Source organism: Pelophylax lessonae, assembly GCF_965119305.1.
Source record: "Pelophylax lessonae genome assembly, chromosome: 3".
NCBI classification, from domain to species: domain Eukaryota; kingdom Metazoa; phylum Chordata; class Amphibia; order Anura; family Ranidae; genus Pelophylax; species Pelophylax lessonae.
The window spans coordinates 117,603,028-117,622,638 of record NC_138770.1 but is presented as its reverse complement, the minus strand read 5'-3'; the positions used below and the strand labels follow the sequence as shown (position 1 = coordinate 117,622,638).

Below are 19,611 nucleotides of genomic sequence, written 5' to 3'. Positions count from 1 at the left end.
TTGAATCATTTGGGGGAAATATTATTGCAAAAATGTTCCACTAAACATTGTCTGAAATCTACCTACCTGCATTTACCCCTTTCTAGGAAATCCCCACTAAATTGGTTGTAAAAATAATAGATAGATAGATATGCAGCAGGTACAACTTTTCTGATTTAAAAACAAGTGGAAAGTACTCTGTTTCATATTGATTGGCAATGTCCCCAGATCAAGAAATTGCTTGATCTGGACATTCCTTTTACCTCAAAACTTTTTTATTAACTCCCATCTAGGTTAACCAGAATAGCAAAAAAATTAGTATCTCACATCCTTACAGCCGCAAGGTCCTTGGTAGCTCTTCACTGAAAAGGTCAGTCGCCCCCAACCCCAATTGCGCTATATACTAAGATTAAAGATGTGGATATCATGGAGTCACTTACTGCAGTGGTCCCCAACTCCGGTCCTCGGGGCCCACTAACAGACCAGGTTTACAAGATAACTAAATTACATTACAGGTGATCTAATTTTCTGCACAGTGATTGCAGTATTCTAGTCTGCATCTCCCCAAGGTAATACTTAAAATCTGGCCTGTTAGTGTGCCCTGAGGACTGGAGTTGAGGACCACCGACTTACGGCATGAATATCGGACATCGTGGAACAACAAAATGCGGTGTGGGAGCCCTAGCAATCGGAAGAGGATCCCGACCCTAGGCCCCACAGCCCTCTATTGACTTGGATTTTGGCGCTCTCTGTACCTAGGTGTAAGGAACCTTTTATTTTTTTCTTCAACTTTGTTTATTGTTTCCTGGATATTCTCTGAGATTATTAAACTTGATTTAGGTCTCTTATTTAGCGTCCATTTTTTTTTCCTGAGCACTTTTATTGCTGCAACAGATCGGCATATTGAGGTTTACTTTATAGGACTGTTCTATTTAATTTGTATATGCTAGAATAGATATCGACAACTGTAGCTTTTTTGAACCTGCTTGAGTGCCCATTCACATTACCGCGACTTGTCAGACGTCTGGTCAGCCTGAAAAGTCGCGGTCCATGCAGTGCTACGAGAACCGTTCTAATAGGAGCAACTCAAGTCGCTCCGACTTAAGCCCCGTACACACGTACCGATTGTCGGCCGAAAATGTTCGGCCGCCGAACGATCGGACGATTTTCGGCTTGTTAGTATGATGCTTCCGACAGCCGACAGCGCACTTTCGGACGAAAAGAATCTGTCGTGCAAGCATTAAAATTTTTGTTGGCCAACACCAGAACGGCCGATTGTTCGCTAGTCAGTACAGAATTCGGCCGACAGACAGCAGATTTGCAAGACTGGGCATGCTCAGAAAAGAAAAAACACAGGGAAAGTTAACCATCACATGACATCACTTCTGCAGTCGGCTGCTGTTGACCGACAAAATTCGTGTGCAGTCTTTTGCAGTTTTTAACAGACACGACAGCCCTGGACAAAAGACGGCCGATCGTTCGGTCGACGATCGGTACGTGTGTACGGGGCTTTAGAAAATAGTTCCTGTACTACTTCGGAGAGACATCGGAGCGACTTGCAATGACATTCATTATATGAAGTCCGTGCAAGTCGTGCCGAAGTCCTGGTGCACGCGACTTCACAGGTCGCCCCCGAAGTCGTGCTGCGGTAGTGTGAACCGGCACTTAGACCTCCAGATGCTTTAGGTTTAATTTTTATGCTGTTTTGTTTTAGTTTCATATGATGCCCAGAGTCTGTTTTTTTTTTTCCTGTTAAGTAAAAGGGAAAAAAAAAATTAATAAAATTGATAATTATAAAAAAAAAAAAAACAAAAAAAAAAAAAAAACAGTGGGAATAATAAAAATATATTTGAGAGTGTATTTCCATCTTTAGATTCTAAATGTATAAGGATCATATGACCCATCAGTAATTGGGAGCGTTCTATCATGTGGATATTGTTCATGTCAATTATACAAACATTGGATTGAAGACATACAGAACAGTGGCAGTGTTAAACTTCTTCACATAGACAATTGCATACAATGTGGATTATTATACACATTTCCCTTCTGGTGTCACACAGGGATCTGAAGAATTATTTTTCCCGTGTTCTTGTTGGCTTCCATGCGGCGGTGTGCATCGGCGATTTGATCAAAGGGGAACACACTGTCTACTATTGGCTGCAGCTGGATAGACCTGCCAGGTGTAAAGTATGGAAGAACTTCATCTGTAAAAGCCTTCACCAGCTCTGCCTTGTACTGAAACACAAACAGAACAGAACACAGTTACCTTCATATGTATAATGGCTTACGTATGTGTCAATATGTCAGTATAAGGAATTTTCTTTACAAAACCACTATCCTGTTTTGATATAGCTTTATAGCTAAACGTAGGTTTCTGCACCTCATACTCCCATAGAAACAACAGCAGAAACCTTCATAGCAACATTTTCTTACCAATGTTCTGTATCTCAGCATTTCCTGGTGGTGCCGCAACACCAGATATCAGAGAACTATTTAAAATGTCTGTCATTTTATTTTTGTTTTTTTTTAATTTTGAATGGAGTAGGATGAGTGGAGTAAAAAAAAAAAAAAATAAAAAACCCTGTTGGTTTATTTTTTGATGCCAGTTTCCAGAAGGTGAGATTTTCCTTTACTTCCTGTCCTGGAGATGAAACAGGAAGTGAGAGGAAACCTCTACAACATTTAGGAACAGGTGTCCCCCAATTGAATATTTTCCCGCAGCTCCTGTTCTGGTGACAACACTAACATTTTTAAATATACATTCACCCTCTTTTTTTTAGTCACCATGCCAAATAGAGGGGCGAAAATAGACAGACAACAATAAAACCACTAATAGGGATTCTAATCCTTCTTCACTCTATCCTTGTATATATACTTTAACATACTATATCACAAGGAAATCTGAGATTTGCAAGAGGGTTGTCCCTGTTCCTAGAAATATTCTTTAGGCTCCATTCACATCTAGTGATGCTGATGCGCCGCGTTTTGGTAATGACATTATTCAATAAAATGTGCTGCCCCTCTGCTCAAAAATGCACCAAAGTTGCTCATGTACCCTTTTTTTTGGAGCCAACTTTTTTTGTACAGTGATTTAATTAATTAATTTAATTAATTAATTTGGCCCGTTCTGTTGTTACAAAATGCCTGTTTTTTTTTTTTTTTTGCACTTTGGGTGCCATTCATTTGTAATTTCACCCCAAACATGTCACACGTTTTGCTGTGATTTTAGTGCAATTTGGAATCACAGGAAGAATCGTGCGAAGGTGTGACCGGGGGCCTTAGGTATTTGTCAATGAGTTCTGGGCTTGTGTTGATGGCAGTTTGCTTTCATGTTCATTAAGCTTGCATTTTACATCAGTTTTAGATGTTTTTGAGATTTTACAGCCCAGTCACACTGAGCTGTGGTAAAACGCTCGCCTTACTGTGCGTTTGTTTTCAATGCACATCACTGCACCTACTCTATGTGCACTATATGTTGCTAAAAATTTGTATTTTGATTTCTTGACCCATTGTTAAAACTCACTGATAACCTATGGCCCATTAACGAACCAGAGAAAATCGCTAACATGTGAAGCAGCCCTCAAATTCCAATGAGGGTTGTGTTTCATTGTCTTCTAAGCTGCATCAATCAGTTTCAAGCTGCTCATGCATTCCTATTGACTTGTATCAAAGTCCTTAAAGAGAACATACTGTATATCAATAGTTCTATAAGCAAAAGAGTGTACATCCCATCATCCCCACTATGTGTTTACTTGCCTTAAGTGAGCGGGCTCTCAGCGTACTGGCCAGGAGGTTTCCTCTTTTCCTCAGTAACGTTGTCAGGAAATCTCCATGGATCTCACCGGAGCCCATCAACCCATAGACAACCCAGCGGCCGTCAGTGTTCAGGCACTGTAGATTCTTTTCCCAGTGTGTCGCGCCCACACAGTCTAATATAATATCAACCCCAACATCTGCAGAAGAGAATGTGGAAGTTATGATAGGAATGGTATCTGTCCTAGAAAAAAAAAAATAATGAAACATTTATATTGGTGACAGCCAGAATTTGTTTGCCCTGTGACATCACAACTAAAAAAGGACACTGTTTTTTCATAGATAGTCAGATTGAAAAAGAAACATGTCCAGAATGTGCCACCCAATACTTGTTGTTATGTATCTTATGCCTATACATAACCCCTCATGAAGGCTCCTTGAACCTCCTTTAGGGAAAGGGAGCCTTGACTGCTGGAAGCATGGCATCACTGTGGGTGTGAACCTAAAAGGGAAGTTAACCACTTGCTGACCGCCCACAGTATATTTACTGCGGCAGTCAGCCCCTCCTGGGCAAAGCGACATAGTACAACGTCGCTCGCCCAGGAGCCTGCAGGAGGCGAGCGCGCGCCGCCGGAGGCGCGCTCCCGCCCCCGCTCGTTCCCTGCCTTCCCCGCGCGAGTGACCGGTGGCTCCCATGTCTGCCGGCCACTCGCGATCTCCCGCTGGAGAGGGAGAAAGGCAGACGGCTGATGTAAACAAAGTCGCCTGTCATTCTCCCTGGTGTAACTGCAGAGATCATACGATCCTGCTATGTAGGATCGTATGTCTCTGTGGTTACATCACAAGCCATGCCCCTTTACAGTTGAAATCACGCCCCTAGGGACACACTTAACCCCTTGATCACGAATAAAGTTAACCCCTTCCCTGCTAGTGTCATTTTTACAGTAACAGTGCATATGTATAGCACTGATTACTGTAGTAATGTCACTGGTACCCCCAAAAGTGTCAAAAATGTTAGTCAGGGGTCCGCTCTGTCCCCCGCAATGTCACAGTCCTGCAAAAAAAAAAAAAAAAAAAAAAAAAAAAACCACAATAAAAATGACATAAATCTTTCCCTTAGTTAGTAAACTCAATAACTTTTGCGCAAACCAATCAAAATACGCTTATTGCGATTTTGTTTACCAAAAATATGTAGCAGAAAACAAATTGGCCTAGGATGTTAAAAAAATTTTGATTTAATTTCATATAAAAAAAAAAAAAAATTTGAAAAATATTGTTATTTTTTCAAAATTGACGCTCTTTTTTTTATAGCGCAAAAAAATAAAATAAAAATCGCACAGGTGATCAAATACCACCAAAAGAAAGCCCCGTTTGTGGGGAAAAAAAGGACATCAATTTCATTTGAGAACAGCGTCGCACGACCTCGCAATTGTCCGTTAAAAGGCACGCAGTGCCGAATAGCAAAATAGACCCTGGTCTTTGAGCAGGAAAATCCTCTGGGGCTTCATCTGTAGCTTGTACCTATAGGTAAGCCTATAGGTACTGTAAATATCTTCTAAACATGCACCGTTTAGGAGATATTTACTGTACATGCAGCCGGTGACATCACTGGCACATGTGCTCTGAAGGAATAGCCGCCTGTGCCGTTCCTTCAGAGCCCTGTGCCGTAAACGACGGCTCCCGCGCGCATGTGCGGGAGTGCCATCATCGCGACTCCGGCCAATCAGATGGCCAGAGGATGTGAACCCGGAAGGAAGAACGGGTATAGATGGACGCCGTGTGAGCGGTGAGTGGATGGCACAGTGGGGCCTTCGTTTTAAGGTAAGTGTAGTCTTGTTTCTGACTCCTGTTGGACCCTGTGTATGTTTTCACTCCCAGAACCCTTAGGTAACCTGCCAGCGAATTTGGGGTGAATTGGTGCCTTCACCTGGAGATGAGTTCCCCCTTTCCCCCTGCGGGACAGGCACCTGTCTCTTTTCTCTTACTTCTCTGCATGAAGGATAGAATTGTGGCTGGGTACCGATCTCTCTGCTGTATTGGTTTGTTTCAGACTATTCAGCTAGGAGGACATCTCCAAAGTTTTCTTATACAGAGTGTTTTTAAGGGTTGGAAACATCGAACTTGCGTCCCTGATTCCCAGCCCCTGTTTTCTGTTCACAACTTAACCGACATCCTCTCCCTTTTGCCCTCTGTCAGTTTTTGCATTTAGGGCGCTCTTGTTTATAGTTGCCTATTCTTGGGCATTCTTTGACACCTTTAGGATTAGTGAACTTGTCGCCAAGGACAAACGCTCAGTTGGTGGAAACTCAGAATGTCATGATCACAGAATTCTTTGTTTTGATCGAACGTTGATTCTTCCAACCTCAGCAAATTCCAATATTTTCAGGTCTTACGCCTTTTCTTTTTCCAGCTGGTCTTGCCTCCTACTGATTTTTCCTACATACTCTTTCCTCATTGGTGCAGCCAATGCTGCCCATGGGATGGGTTTTTTTGGATGAGAGAGATGGCTTTTAGGTGGATGGGAATCATTTCAGTTTTTGCGATATGTTCGTCCTCACCTTTTGTTCTGATTTAATGTTTCTCCCCAGCATTACTTTAGATAATTCGCTGACCCCTTCATTTATAGGGCCTCTTGCCACACTTCATTTTGACACTGTGGGGAGAATTTTTCTTTGTGGCAGAATTTGTTGTAACCCAGCAACCAGGTAATCCCAGGTTGCTGGGATTACCTGAGACAATTGGTTTCAGGTCCCTTCATTCTCATCATTCATGTATGGGGGATCAATGCAGGGCATTCCAGTCTGTAGGTTCAATCTCCCCTATTAGGCATGTTTTTGCTCGATGTTGTGCCACTTTTAACAATCTATTGTTTGGTCCAGTATTGTCCCTTTTTCTGGTTTTGGCTCGTCACATATTTCGTTCTTGTTTATAATTCTTGTTTGGAGCGGTTTCTGCCGCAAGGTGAATGCCTAGGTTTTCAAATTTATCCACAGAATTGGTGCCATTGTTGTCCCCCACAGGGGTCTTGGGGGAGATAACAGTATTTATTGAAATCTTATGGTGCTCATTTAAATGATTACCATATTTAGGACAATCTCGGCCTACAATCTGGTGTCAAACAGGTGCTGGCTGCGGTGGGGCTCTCATCAGTGTACCACTGACTTACGTGTGGCGGTTTTGACCTTGCTAGCATTTGGAAAGTTGTTACATTTGCAAAGTTCTAAAAGCTGTGGCCTTGCCCTAATTCCAACCTAATCAGCTTCTGGGTCTTTTTGGGGGGCAAGGTATTGGTTTATTAGTTGGTCATAAATGAGCCTATGCTTCTCAGCAGTAATGTGTTCGATATCTTGACTAATGTTGTGCTACTTACTTACCCTTTTTTTTGTCCATTAAGACCCCGTTCACACAGGGGCAAACTTTGCTGGGCGACCTGTGAAGTCGCGGCGCGCAGCTCGCACCGCGACCTCGGAGCGGCCGGCACGGACTTCATATAATTGAAGTCAATGCAGGTCGCTCCGGGTTGCCCCAAAGAAGCTCCGGACCCTTTTTCTAAGTCTGAGCGACTTGTGTCGCTCCTATTAGAACGGGTCCACAGCTTCTCTATGGCAGGCGACCTGTCAGGCGACCAGGTCGCCTGACAGGTCGCCCCAGTGTGAACCGGCTCTTACGGACCGATGTTTGTTTGTTTGTTTGTATCACTATTCTCTTGCCTAAACAATAAAATACTTGAACAAGAAAAAGAAACATGTCCATCAAGTCAAACCAAAAGCCGCCTAGCCTCCTCAGGATCCCAAACCTAAGGCCCCTTTCACACGGGAGTTCTGTCTGTCCACTTTTCATCCATCCATTGCCGGAGGGAACATAGACAGCAATGCATTCCCATGGGCAAACGGATGATCATCTGTTTACATTTGCGTCAGTTCAGGTCTTTTTTTTTTTTTTTAAACTGAACAAGTCTCCACTTTTGTTACACTTGAAAAAACATAAGTGGGCCTATACGGATGTAAAAAAGACAAACAGTATGTTTTTGCATTGGTTACTAGGAGTCAGCACCCGCCAGCATCCTAACAACTATGACTCATGATGCAGCAACACAAGCCAGGAAAGATGGGGGGTGGTCTAGCCCTATCACACTTCCTATCACTTTGCCCACATTAAAACAAGAGAAGGGCGCACCAACCTAGTGCAATACCATAAAGCGTTTATTGGAAATGATTAAAAGTCACAACATACATTATACTCACAAAAGCATGCTGTGTGTAAGCATAAAACCCATTAATTCATTTGGCTATCCAGAGACCTCAGGACCAAAATCGTTAATGATGACAAGTGAACTATAAACTGTCCATATAGATAGGTCTAACATGTTTCGAGGGAGAACCCTCTTCCTCAGAGCCATGGCTCTGGCCAAATGTAAACTGCTAGACCTGTCCCTCAGCTTCCTCCCCCCCACGCTCTAGGATCCTGACATCATCAAGACCAAATTAGGGTCCATAGCCCTGCATTGGACATAAAACAAAACAGAGGAAACAGAAGGCGCACCAGCGTTTCGAGGGGTTTGCCTCTTCCTCAGAGCCAGGCGCCCTCTGTTTTGTTTTATGCTTTCGGTGTATCATGACTTCCCTAGTCGTAAGAGGGCAGCAAGGCACAGCAGGTCAATTTAAGCCAATATTCAAGGAAAAGATTACAGTGATTGTTCTCTATATTAGTATATATCATGGAGAAATTCCCCTAGAGATTGGGACTTTGTAGGCACTAATAAAGTATACTGTTATAAAAGCATATTTTATTAATATCAAAAAGATAAAATCATTTGTATACAGAAGGCCCACTAAGGAGCAATATACATGGAATGTACAGAACTTATTGCGTCAATGCATATATGTGTACATATAGAGAGCTATACGGATTGACGTTAAGATTACCCAACACGTTTTAAAGCTTGCATAGCTTCTTCCACAGGGGTACAACATACGTCAATCCTGCAGGGGTGTCCAAACTTTTTTCAAAGAGGGCCAGATAAAGTGAACATGCGTGAGGGCTGTCCCTTTTGCCTGACATTCTTTGGACCATTAAAATTAAATGCAAATTAACTATTTTATGCAAAGTTTATTGCAAACGGCATACTTTTCATTTCATCACATGGATGACAAATTTAAACAGGTGTTAAATCACTCTGCCTTTCATGTCTGAAGGTCAGATGATAAAAAATAATCCAGGAAGCTGAAATATGTCAGGAACATTGTAAAGTACATTACATTACATATTATTGGTAATAAAGGTTGTCTGTCAACTGTCAAGTTCAAAAAAATATGAACAGGAACATAACACCAAGTATACATGTTGTGTCCAAATATATTTATAACTGTTTTAGACCAACTGAGATTTTACAATGTATTCATCTCAATTCGGAGCATAGGTTCTCCCTAATCAGTCACACAAGGGTAAACCACATATAAGCGCTATATGAACCCAATGGTGAGGATTAATGATGGCAGCAATAATAGTCATGAATGATGCCAATGTATTTTTTAAATTACCTGTGGGGCCATATTAAAGCGGCCCACGGGCCGGACTTTAGACATGCCTGCTCTATAGAATACAAACATAAGAATCAAGAAATGTACATGATCATATATAAACAACAATTCAACAATCCAAAAGAACTTACATTCAAAGTGGGCCAGCTTTTGCAAACTATCCCTTTTCTTCTTTACAAACATCAATACTCATGCCAATGTAGCTATTGGTAACATTTGTCTTCATTGCACTTTGTTGGCCTCAGTTGCCATTAAGTGCTGGATCTAGCTGCAACACCCTCAACATCAATAGATCACCTTGAAAAAAACATTCGTTACGTTGTACAGACCTCTTTGGCGGAGGTTCTGAGATATTGTTTTTAAACATTATACATGTGAATGTGGAATCCATCATCAATAGTATTTACAGAAGTTCTTTGGAATGTTAAATTGTTGTTTATATATGATCATGTATGTTTATTGGTTCTTAGGTTTGTATTCTATAGAGGATTGACGTATGTTGTTCCCTGAGGAAGAAGCTATGCAAGCTTTGAAACGCGTTGGGTAATCTTGACGTCAATCCGTATAGCTCTCTATTGGCGCTTTTTCCACTGCATGGAACGGATCGGTTTGGATCGGTTTGGCGCTTTTCTACTGCATGGTACCGCATGGTACGTGTTAGAACGGTTCGGTGCGGTCTGGTACAGCGGCGCTTTTCCACTACATGGTACGGCTCAGTACGGCTCGCTTAAACAGTACCACCTCGGTTGGGGTTCCAAGCGGGCTGTACCTATACCATATCCCACAATCCTTTGCATGCAGCCTTGATTGTTTGTCACTACTAGCCACTGATTGGTCAGAGAATCGTTGTAATCCCACCCACTTACTACTTTAGTGGAAAAGCAAGCCGAGTAGAGCCTATACAGTGCTGAAACGTGCCGACTCGTACCACGCAGTGGAAAAGCAAACTGAGCCGCGCAGGGCCAAGCAGTGCCGAGTGGAGCTGAGCCAGTACTTGCAATGGAAAAGTGCCATAAATGTACACATATGCATTGATGCAATAAGTTCTGTACATTCCATGTATATTGCTCCTTAGTGGGTCTTTTGTATACAAATGGTTTTATCTTTTTGATATTAATAAAAGATGCTTTTATAGCAGTACAGTATACTTTATTAGTGCCGACAAAGTCCCAATTTCTAGGGGAATTTTTCCATGATTTAAGCCAAGATGGGAATCTAGACAACTGTCACCCTTGGGGTCCACTCTCTAGCGCAGGAGGTGTTAAGTGTGTCTGCTGGTTTGGACATAACACTAAGGAACAGTCCACCACTGGAGGGTGGGGGGGGGGTGCCATTTACTGGGGGAACAAAGAATCAAGTGAGCAAAACTGTTCCTCCTTTCCCCAAGACAAAACGCATAATTAACCCTTCCAGCGCAGTCGCATCCCCACTGCAGAGGATGATTTTTTGTTGCCCAGAATCAGACCTTAAAGTTGTGATGAAATATTGTAGCATAAAAGTATTGGAAAAAAAAAAAAAAAAAGCCCTGGAAGAGCAGCCTCTTCATCTAACAGCACAGTCTACCGAGTTTAGGATCTGGGGCAATGAAAAATCAAAAATGCCAGGACAAGCTTTGACCTGGCTCAGGAGTCAAGCTGTCTTCATAGCACGTAGGAGAGAAGTCCCATGGTGCAAGGATCACAATTTAGCTACAGGGAAGGGTACGATAGGGGCTTACTATAATGTACCTCACCATGACAGGTTCACTTTAGAAAGTGATGAATACAGCTCATGAATAGGTTGTCAGGGGTCAGCTGCAATGGATGGAAAACATGAAACGATGTAGAAGGAGATTTGCTAATTTCCCCCCTTTGTTAGATCATAAATACAGGTTCAAACAAGAAGTCTTACCATGTCCATACAGCATGTTTACCAAGGTATTAATGATAACTGGCACTCCCTGTGATAACTGAAAAGAACATGGTGGACATCTGACTCACAAGGTTTGTTAAGCCTGCAGGGCGCCAAAACAAACAGGGCAGGGGAATTTATAATAACACTCTAAAGACTTTAATTTGCAAAACACACTAGGGAAATTCTAGGAAGGAACAGGACTCGCCTCCTTGATTTACCAGAACATTAAGGAGTTGACAGAGTCCAAAGCACGTAAGGCAGGCTGTATTGTTTAAACTGGTATTATATACTGTAGGTCAGGTGTGTTGAATTCAAAGGCAACGGAGTGACAAACTGCATACAGTGACCCAATCCCCACATTAGATCTCACGCACCTATCTAACACTTAAATAGCTAATAGAAATGTGTTTGCTAGGCTCCAATATGTAACATGTTGACCAAAGCTGGCTACACACGTTTTAAAAAACAAATTACTCCATCGACACAACTGATGTGGATGGAGGAATCCCCCTTGCCAGAACATTGTATTCTGGGGCCCTCTGCTTTCAGGACAAAACTTGATCAAACGTTGATCTCCAGTCAAGCAGGGGATGGACACACACTGATCGAAATAAGGCCTGCCCCTGCTGAACCAGTCAGATTTCAATCAGTGTATAGACAGCTTACAGTGCCTTGAAAAGTATTCATACCTGGTGAACTTTTCCACATTTTGTCATGTTACAACCAAAAACGTAAATTTATTGGAATCTGATTTTATGTGATAAACCAACACAAAGTGGCACATAATTGTGAAGTGGAAGGAAAATGATACATGGTTTTAAACATTTTTTACAAATACATTTCTGAAAAGTGTGGCATGCATTTGTAGTCAGCCCCCATGAGTCGATACTTTGGGGATGTCGCTACCAGCTTTGCACATCTAGAGAGTGACATTTTTGCCCATTCTTTTTTGTAAAATAGCTCAAGCTCTATCAGATTGGATGGAGAGCATCTGTGAACAGAAATTTTCACAGATTCTCAATTGGATTTAGGTCTGGACTTTGACTGGGTCATTCTAACACATGAATATGCTTTGATCCAAACCAGGGATTCCCAAACTATGGCACTCCAGTTGTTCAGGAACTATAATTCATCATGCCTAGTCATGTATGTGAATGTCAGAGTTTTACAATGCCTCAAGGGATGTGTAGTTCTGCAACAGCTGCAGGGCCGTAGTTTGGGAATCCCTGATCTAAAACATTCCATTGTAGCTCTGGCTGTATGTTGAGGGTCGTTGTCATGCTGGAAGGTGAACCTCCGCCCAGTCTCATGTCTTTTGCAGACTCTTAACAGGGTTTCTTCTAAGATTGCCCTGTATTTGGCTCCATCCATCTTTCCATCAACTCTGACCAGCATACCCACAACATAATGCTCCCACGACCATGCTTCTCTGATTAATACTCTCCTTGCCCGGCCTGTCAGTTTAGGTGGACTTCCATGTCTTGGTAGGTTTGCAGTTGTGCCATACTCTTTCCAATTTTGGACGATGAATTGAACAGTGCTCTGTGAGATCTTCAACGCTTGGGATGTTTTTTTTTTTGTTTTTTTTTTTTATAACCTAACCCTGCTTTAAACTTCTCCACAACCTTATCCCTGACCTGTCAGGTGTGTTCCTTGGCCTTCATGATGCTGTTTGTTCACTAAGGTTCTCAACAAACCTCTGAGGGCTTCACAGAACAGCTGTATTTGTATTTAGAGATTACATTACACACAGGTGGACTCCATTTACGAATTAGGCGACTTCTGAAGGCAATTGGTTCCACCAGATTTTAGTTAGGGGTATCAGAGTAAAAGGGGGCTGAATACAAATGCACTCCACACTTTTCACATTTATTTGTAAAACATTTTGAAAACTATCATTTTCCTTCCGCCTCACAATTATGTACCACCTATCACATAAAATCTCAATAAAATACAGCCCTTATATTGTTACGTCTCATTCTGTTTTCCAGGTCATCCATCCTGACTGCATGTTGCGTTGTTATGAAAAAGTATCCTGTTCTTTGTATTGCTTCCTTTGTGTGAAATCCCTGGTGTCCCTGGCAGTCTTAAGCAGGAGAGCACAGAATGATCAGTTCTCTAGCTATGCTGGGAACTCTCCTCAAATGATCAGACTTGTCCCAACACGTCCCTGCTGCACAGCCATTCACTTGGAAGCTCAGTGTGCTTCTGCTTCTCCTCCCCCAGCTGTTATGCAGCTGAGAGCAAAAGGGAATGTGATCACTTATAAAAAAGGGAAAACATATATTTATAATATCTATACAAAAATGTTTAACCTTTCATTTCTATTTTGAATTGAATGGGTTGTTTTACAAGGTGATCGTTTTTACAATCACTTCTAAAATGAATGCCAGGTATACAGCTAAATAAATAGAAGGAGGCTGATTACTTGCCAAAGGATTTGTTTTTCTGTCCATCCAGTTCTGAGATTTACACAGGGCCTGATATTCCCTGCTGTATTTTTTCCTTTGCTTAGAGGTCTAAACAAATTGATCAAAACATGCAAACCAGTTTAAAAGATTGAGGATTTTTTTGGGGGAGCCAATCAGATTCCAGCTGCTGTATTTGTGAGCACAGTACAGAAAATCAAAGCAATCTTCTGATCTGGTGTTGTCAATGATTGCACTCCGTTTCGTGAGCATTGCTTTCATATTTGATACCTTTGGTTTATTAATACCTTGCACCGTGTGTTAGTGATTAACCTCACTGTGTATATCATGCAGCTGCACTGAACTTACTGTTTGTGGCCTCCAGACATTTAGTGCCAAAGTCCTCCTCTTTGTAGTTGAATCCAGAAGCAGCTCCGAGTTTCTTGGCAAATTCAAGTTTTTCAGTCGAACCAGCCGTCACCATGGGTATAACTCCAGCTAAACGGCACAGCTGGATGGCAGCAGTGCCAACACCACTAGCTCCCGCGTGTATTAACACCGTCTCCCCTTTCTGGACCTTCCCTTTAAAACACAAAAACAAATAAACAGGTAGATAAGATCCCCTCCATTATGTAAAGTGTTCCACTTTATGATAAAAAAACAAAAAAAAAATTACAATCGTGAAATAAATTATTCATTACATATAATTTAACTATTCCATCATTTCTGGGGGTGTTTCTTTAATGTTGTTTTAAATTAGCTCTTCATTTAGTGTCTATCGATTATTTGGAAGCCTCTTATTTATCTAACTCCCATTAGACAAATCTTCCTGCGCTGGGTGTAGGTGGGTACAGTGTAGTGTGGCGGCAATATTTCACATAGTCGGGTACAATAGAGAACTTGTATTAAAGTAATGCAGTGGCAGTTCACAACAGGGCCCGGTGGGAGAACAACTCAATCGGGTGCACAGTTTTCAGCAAAGAATGGAGCGATGCTCAGCCTGACTGACAACATCTGTAAAGATAGCAGAATGCGCATGGCTGTCTCATGCCCTAACTGGAGGATGTCCAGAGGATTAGCAGACCCTACGCTTTCCCTACCACCAGTGTTGTCCCTAACAGGAATGGGCATTTTTCCCTACACTGCCTCGCAAATGCATGCCAAACCTGGGAGCCAGGGCCTTAAATTGGCTCTGCCTGACCCAAGATGGCTGCCAGAGTCACATGGGGAGGTAGCATCGAATTGGATGCTTCCCCTATGACCCAGAAAACCACAGAGAAACTGTATTCTTCCTGACTTCCTCTCCACCTGCTGTGCTGCTACAGAAGAGCGCCACCTGCAGTGGAGAAAGTAAACTGCACCTGTCTACATGCTAGACAAATGAGCCATCAAGCAGGGAAACAGAAAAGAAAAGAAAGGTCTATAACCAAAGAAAACCTTGCTGCCATTTTAACTTTTGAAAACAAAAGTTCCTCCCAAGAACAAGAACTACAAGGTGTCTTCTAGTACCTTTCCAAATTGAAAAAATTCAGGTCAACCCCCTGAAACCAGTTTCAATTTTTTACTAAGAACTTGACTTTGGATCTTCACCCTGCCCACTCTCCATCACCCTGGTTCAATAAGAGTGCAAATAAGGGGACTCTTACTGGATTGGAGGAGTGTGGATAGATGAGGCTGAAATCAGGAAAATCACGTTCTTAAAACCCAACCCTGGTATTTTTTTTTTTAATGGAAAATATTCTGGATGAAATAATTACCTACTCTCTGCCATTGTGCACTCCAACAATCCCTTTTCTCTACAAGAAGTCCGGATTGGGTGTCATTCAATAATAACAAACTATGAACGTAGAGTGTCACAGACCTGTTTCCTTAGGGTGCATGTGCACAATGTAAAGTTTGCAGAGAGCGAGGCTGACATCACCACTCCTGTACTGCTCTCTGCATCAAGAATGGCCCACCAACAGAGAAGATCAGAGGAGGAGGAATAAGATCCCACTCATGTAACCTGCCTGAAGACACCCTAAAAGAGCCCAGGGTTGGCCTTTGACAACAAAATGATTATCACTTCTGCCTAGCAGCACTTGGATCATTGGTTCGAATCCCAACCACAGCACTACCAGCTCTGAGTTTGCATGTTCTCCCTGTGCCTGCCACGGTTTCCCCCGGGTACTCTGGTTTCCTCCTACACTCCAAAAACGTGCTGGTAGGTTAATTGGCACCTGTCTAATTTGGCCTTAGTAGGAGTAGGTATAATTGTGAGTTAGAGACCTTAGATTGGAAGATCCTTGTGCCCCGTACACACGTTCTGATAATCGGTCGACTTATTGTTCGCATTTTGTTGCATGATACTAACATCGAATTCAACAATGCGTACAAACCGTATGATTTTTGTCATACCATTCTGGAAAAGCTTCCTGGTTGCTTAGCTATGTATCAGATGGTGCAAAACAAACCAATGGCAGCCAGGCTTTTTCGGGGCTATTTTAGTGTTTGAGCATGCGCAGTCTTTGTCGATCGACTTTTAGCGTACGCATACTGTACTGACGAAACGATTATTGTTCGAGAAGATGTCGTACGACAGAAGTTTTCCTGTTTGTCCCTTCGGATTTTGTTGGACCAACTGTCGTGATCGGCTGTCGAAAGCTGTGTACTAACAGATCAGATCAGATTATCGTGAGATCAGGTCGAAAGCGAGTTTTGTTGTCCGATTATCGGAACGTGTGTACGGGGCATAGGGAGCAGGGACTGATGTGAATGTAAAATAAATATCTAAAGCGCTGCGCACAATGCATCAAGTATTCACAGCGCTTTACTTTTTCCACATTTTATGTTACAGCCTTATTTCAAAATGGATCGCTCAGTTTGGCCGCTCTAGGAAGAGTCCTGGTGGTTCCAAACTTCTTCTATTTACGGATAGTGAAGGCCACTGTGCTCATTGGGACCTTTAATGCTGCAGAAATCTTTCTGTACCCTTCCCCAGATCTGTGCCTCCATACAATCCTGTCTCAGAGGTCTACAGACCATTTCTTGGACTTCATGGCTTGGTTTGTGCTCTGACATGCACTGTTAACTGTGGGACTTTATATAGACAGGTGTGTACCTTTTAAAATCATGTCCAATCAACTGAATTTACCAAAGGTGGACTCCAATTAGGTTGTAGAAACATCTCAAGGATGAACAGTGGAAACAGGATTCATCTGAGCTCCATTTTGAGTGTCATGGCAAAGGCTGTCAATACTTGAGTACATGTAATTTTTTTTAATTTTTTTTTTTTTTTTAATTTGAAAAGGATTTCAAACAAACTTCTTTCACATTGTCATTATGGGGTATTGTTTGTAGAATTTTGAGGAAAATAATTAATTTAATCCATTTTGGAAAAAGGCTGTAACATACCAAAATATGGAAAAAGTGAAGCACTGTGAATACTTTCTGGATGAGGGTGCAGACTACATGGAGTAATGTTAAAATAAAAGCAAGCTGTCTATATATCTTCTCATGTATAAGGAACAAACTGGGCATAGTCATGAGATTAAAAACATTTAATTTGTCATCATGCATGCCAGCCTGTTGTTCATCTCATGACCAGGAAATTGAACATATAGTCTAGAATTCACTTCCAAAAAGTCAGCAAAATGTTTTATGATCTTCTGGGAGCATTTGGCAATTTTACATTTGCCATTATATGTTCACAGTTTTATCATGTGGGCGCCTTACCAATTTTCTTAAATGGTTGGCCCATTAAAAACGGATATTCCAGTTTTTGGTAGAAGCTAAAGAGCTACAACACCTGACAAATTCTGAATACTCTCTTGGTGAGCCTGTTGGTATTTTTATTTTTGTACTGTAGAGAATAAATAGGAGGAACATGCCAAGGTGAATTATGGCAGAGATATTTGGCTGTTTGGGATGCTACAGGTGTCCCACGCTGACTCTAATGGGCCATACACACTATAAGATTTAGACTTTTTCCTTCAGATTTACCTTTTCTATGTAGTACAAGGGCCTGCCAGATTGCATTCAAATTTAAAGTGTTTAGGTTTGACCTCATATTATATGGCTTTGGTAAGTCTAAAGGAAAAAGTCTTCAGAAAATCTTATAGTGTGTATGGCCCATAAGACCGAGAACTGAGCAATCACATGTCCGCTGATTGCTCAGCTCTTGGGTCTGCTCAGAGCGGAAAGCAGTGCCTGTTAATCACTGCTCTCTGCTCTGATCCTCCAGCACTCAGTGGAATGCCAGGTTGGAAAGATGGTGGGTACAGCTGGCTTTGGCTCTCAACCATGTGCTGGGGAGGTGGAGCCAGCTGTCAATCAGGCAGCCAGGTGGATCCCAACAATATTGTCGGGATCCTTCTAAGGTCTGGAGCGGCTCTGCTCTGTCAGCTGATAGCAGGCAGTAGCCCGCTACCAGCAGACACTGGTTCACAGGAGAACGAAAGTAAGGATATTCCTGTGATCCAAAAGAGAAGTATACCCAAAAAAGCTTTGGTAATCCGTCTCTTTTAGAATAGAAATGAAGTTAATTTGCTCATAACAATCAAGTTGTAATGACTTTATGGCTCCAAAAAAGAAGAAAACCACTCACCCACAAAGTGCAAGAGTTGGTAAGCGGTGAGCCAGGCTTCGGGGATGGCAGCAGCATTGGTATCTGTCATATCTGGGGGGATTGGCATAAGTTGACTGGAGGGTACTGAGACGTATTGGGCATTTCCTCCCCCAGCCAATAGAGCCATTACGCGATCTCCAATCTTCCAACATCCGTCAGCACCTGGACCGAGTGCCACCACTTTGCCCGCTGCTTCTAGACCTATAATCTGGCTGGCTCCTGGGGGTGGGGGATAATATCCCCTTCTCTGCAAAAAAACTTATATGTTCCATTTTCTGACATAGATGACGATATAAATTAAGCAGTTCAATCTCATTACGGAATTATATTAATTGAATAATAAAATCACAATAATATCTTAATACTGCTTGAAAATAGATGGCAGCTTCCCTTTACCAGTAACAGATCTAAGTTGTGTACCATGAATGCATATTCTTGAATAGGTTAATTGGAAGTGTAAACCCCGAGCATACCTGAAGTAAATCTGCCCTGTTTAGTGCACTAGTATGGACTTGTACTAGAACCTCCCCTTCCTTTGGGACAGGTCTGCTCACTTCTTTAACATAGAGGTTTTCTGGCCCTCCCGGAGCATCAAAATGTGCAGCCAACATCTTATCTGCAAAACAAAGGCAATCACATGTACACATGAACAAAGTATTTCTGTATAGACCACAGAGGAAAGAAGGTTAATTTGTCAGCAAAATAACATGTCAGGCTCTATGTAAAGTAAACATAGGTGTTTTATTAATAAATTTATAGGGTATATTAACAACCGTGCAATAAAATCATTGGATAGATACGATCAGTGCAAATACGAGAAACAAGACAAACAAGACATATACATAAACAAAAAGTGACAGAAAACCGGCCGGCATGAGCTTATTATACTTCAATTAGTATTAATATACAATCAATCGATTAATCAATAGGATTTCTTGAAGGGACTCTTTAAAGTACAATCGTGCGCCAATTTGGATTGGTAGCTGTGTGTGGGTAGACAATGTTATCTGATTTGCTCCAGGGAAGCCACTAATCGTGGTAAATATAAATGAGGTGGTTATGGAAGGTGTGTTGCTGTGGGCAAGTTGATGGTGTGGGATATATCAATAATTTTGTAATTTCCTTGTATGGTGATATATCATTCCATATGGTTATGTGACTTGGTTGGGGATTTTTTGCAGTGATCATGTATTATTGCCTTGATCGCTGATGGTTGTAATACCGTTTTTTCACCCCTAGGTGGTCGGATGTTTGCTCCACAGATATTCAATGAAGGTTAGTTTATATCCAAACGCATATTTCCTTATACCTATTAAGAGCAGCAATATATCTATCTCTCCGGGGACTAAACAATGGTATGACAGTATTGTCCAACACATTGACGGTTAATCACCGTGTCTTCACCCCTATTTGATAGGTTTGCTTTGGT

At 41.9% G+C, this 19,611-nt stretch overlaps 2 protein-coding genes across 2 annotated transcripts in view; both read right to left on the bottom strand.

Annotated features, from left to right (window-relative positions):
* SF3B6 (splicing factor 3b subunit 6) overlaps positions 1 to 19,611 on the bottom strand; it is a 169,470-nt gene that overhangs the window by 49,353 nt on the left and 100,506 nt on the right. The gene's annotated exons all lie outside the window — the stretch shown is intronic.
* On the bottom strand, positions 1,928 to 18,796 carry TP53I3 (tumor protein p53 inducible protein 3). Its single transcript, XM_082252384.1, has 5 exons — positions 18,656 to 18,796; positions 18,162 to 18,429; positions 13,946 to 14,158; positions 3,739 to 3,935; positions 1,928 to 2,217 (listed from the first exon to the last, which is right to left on the bottom strand). Exons 1-5 carry the CDS (start codon positions 18,791 to 18,793, stop codon positions 2,035 to 2,037), a joined length of 999 nt encoding a protein of 332 aa, XP_082108510.1. The 5' UTR covers positions 18,794 to 18,796; the 3' UTR covers positions 1,928 to 2,034.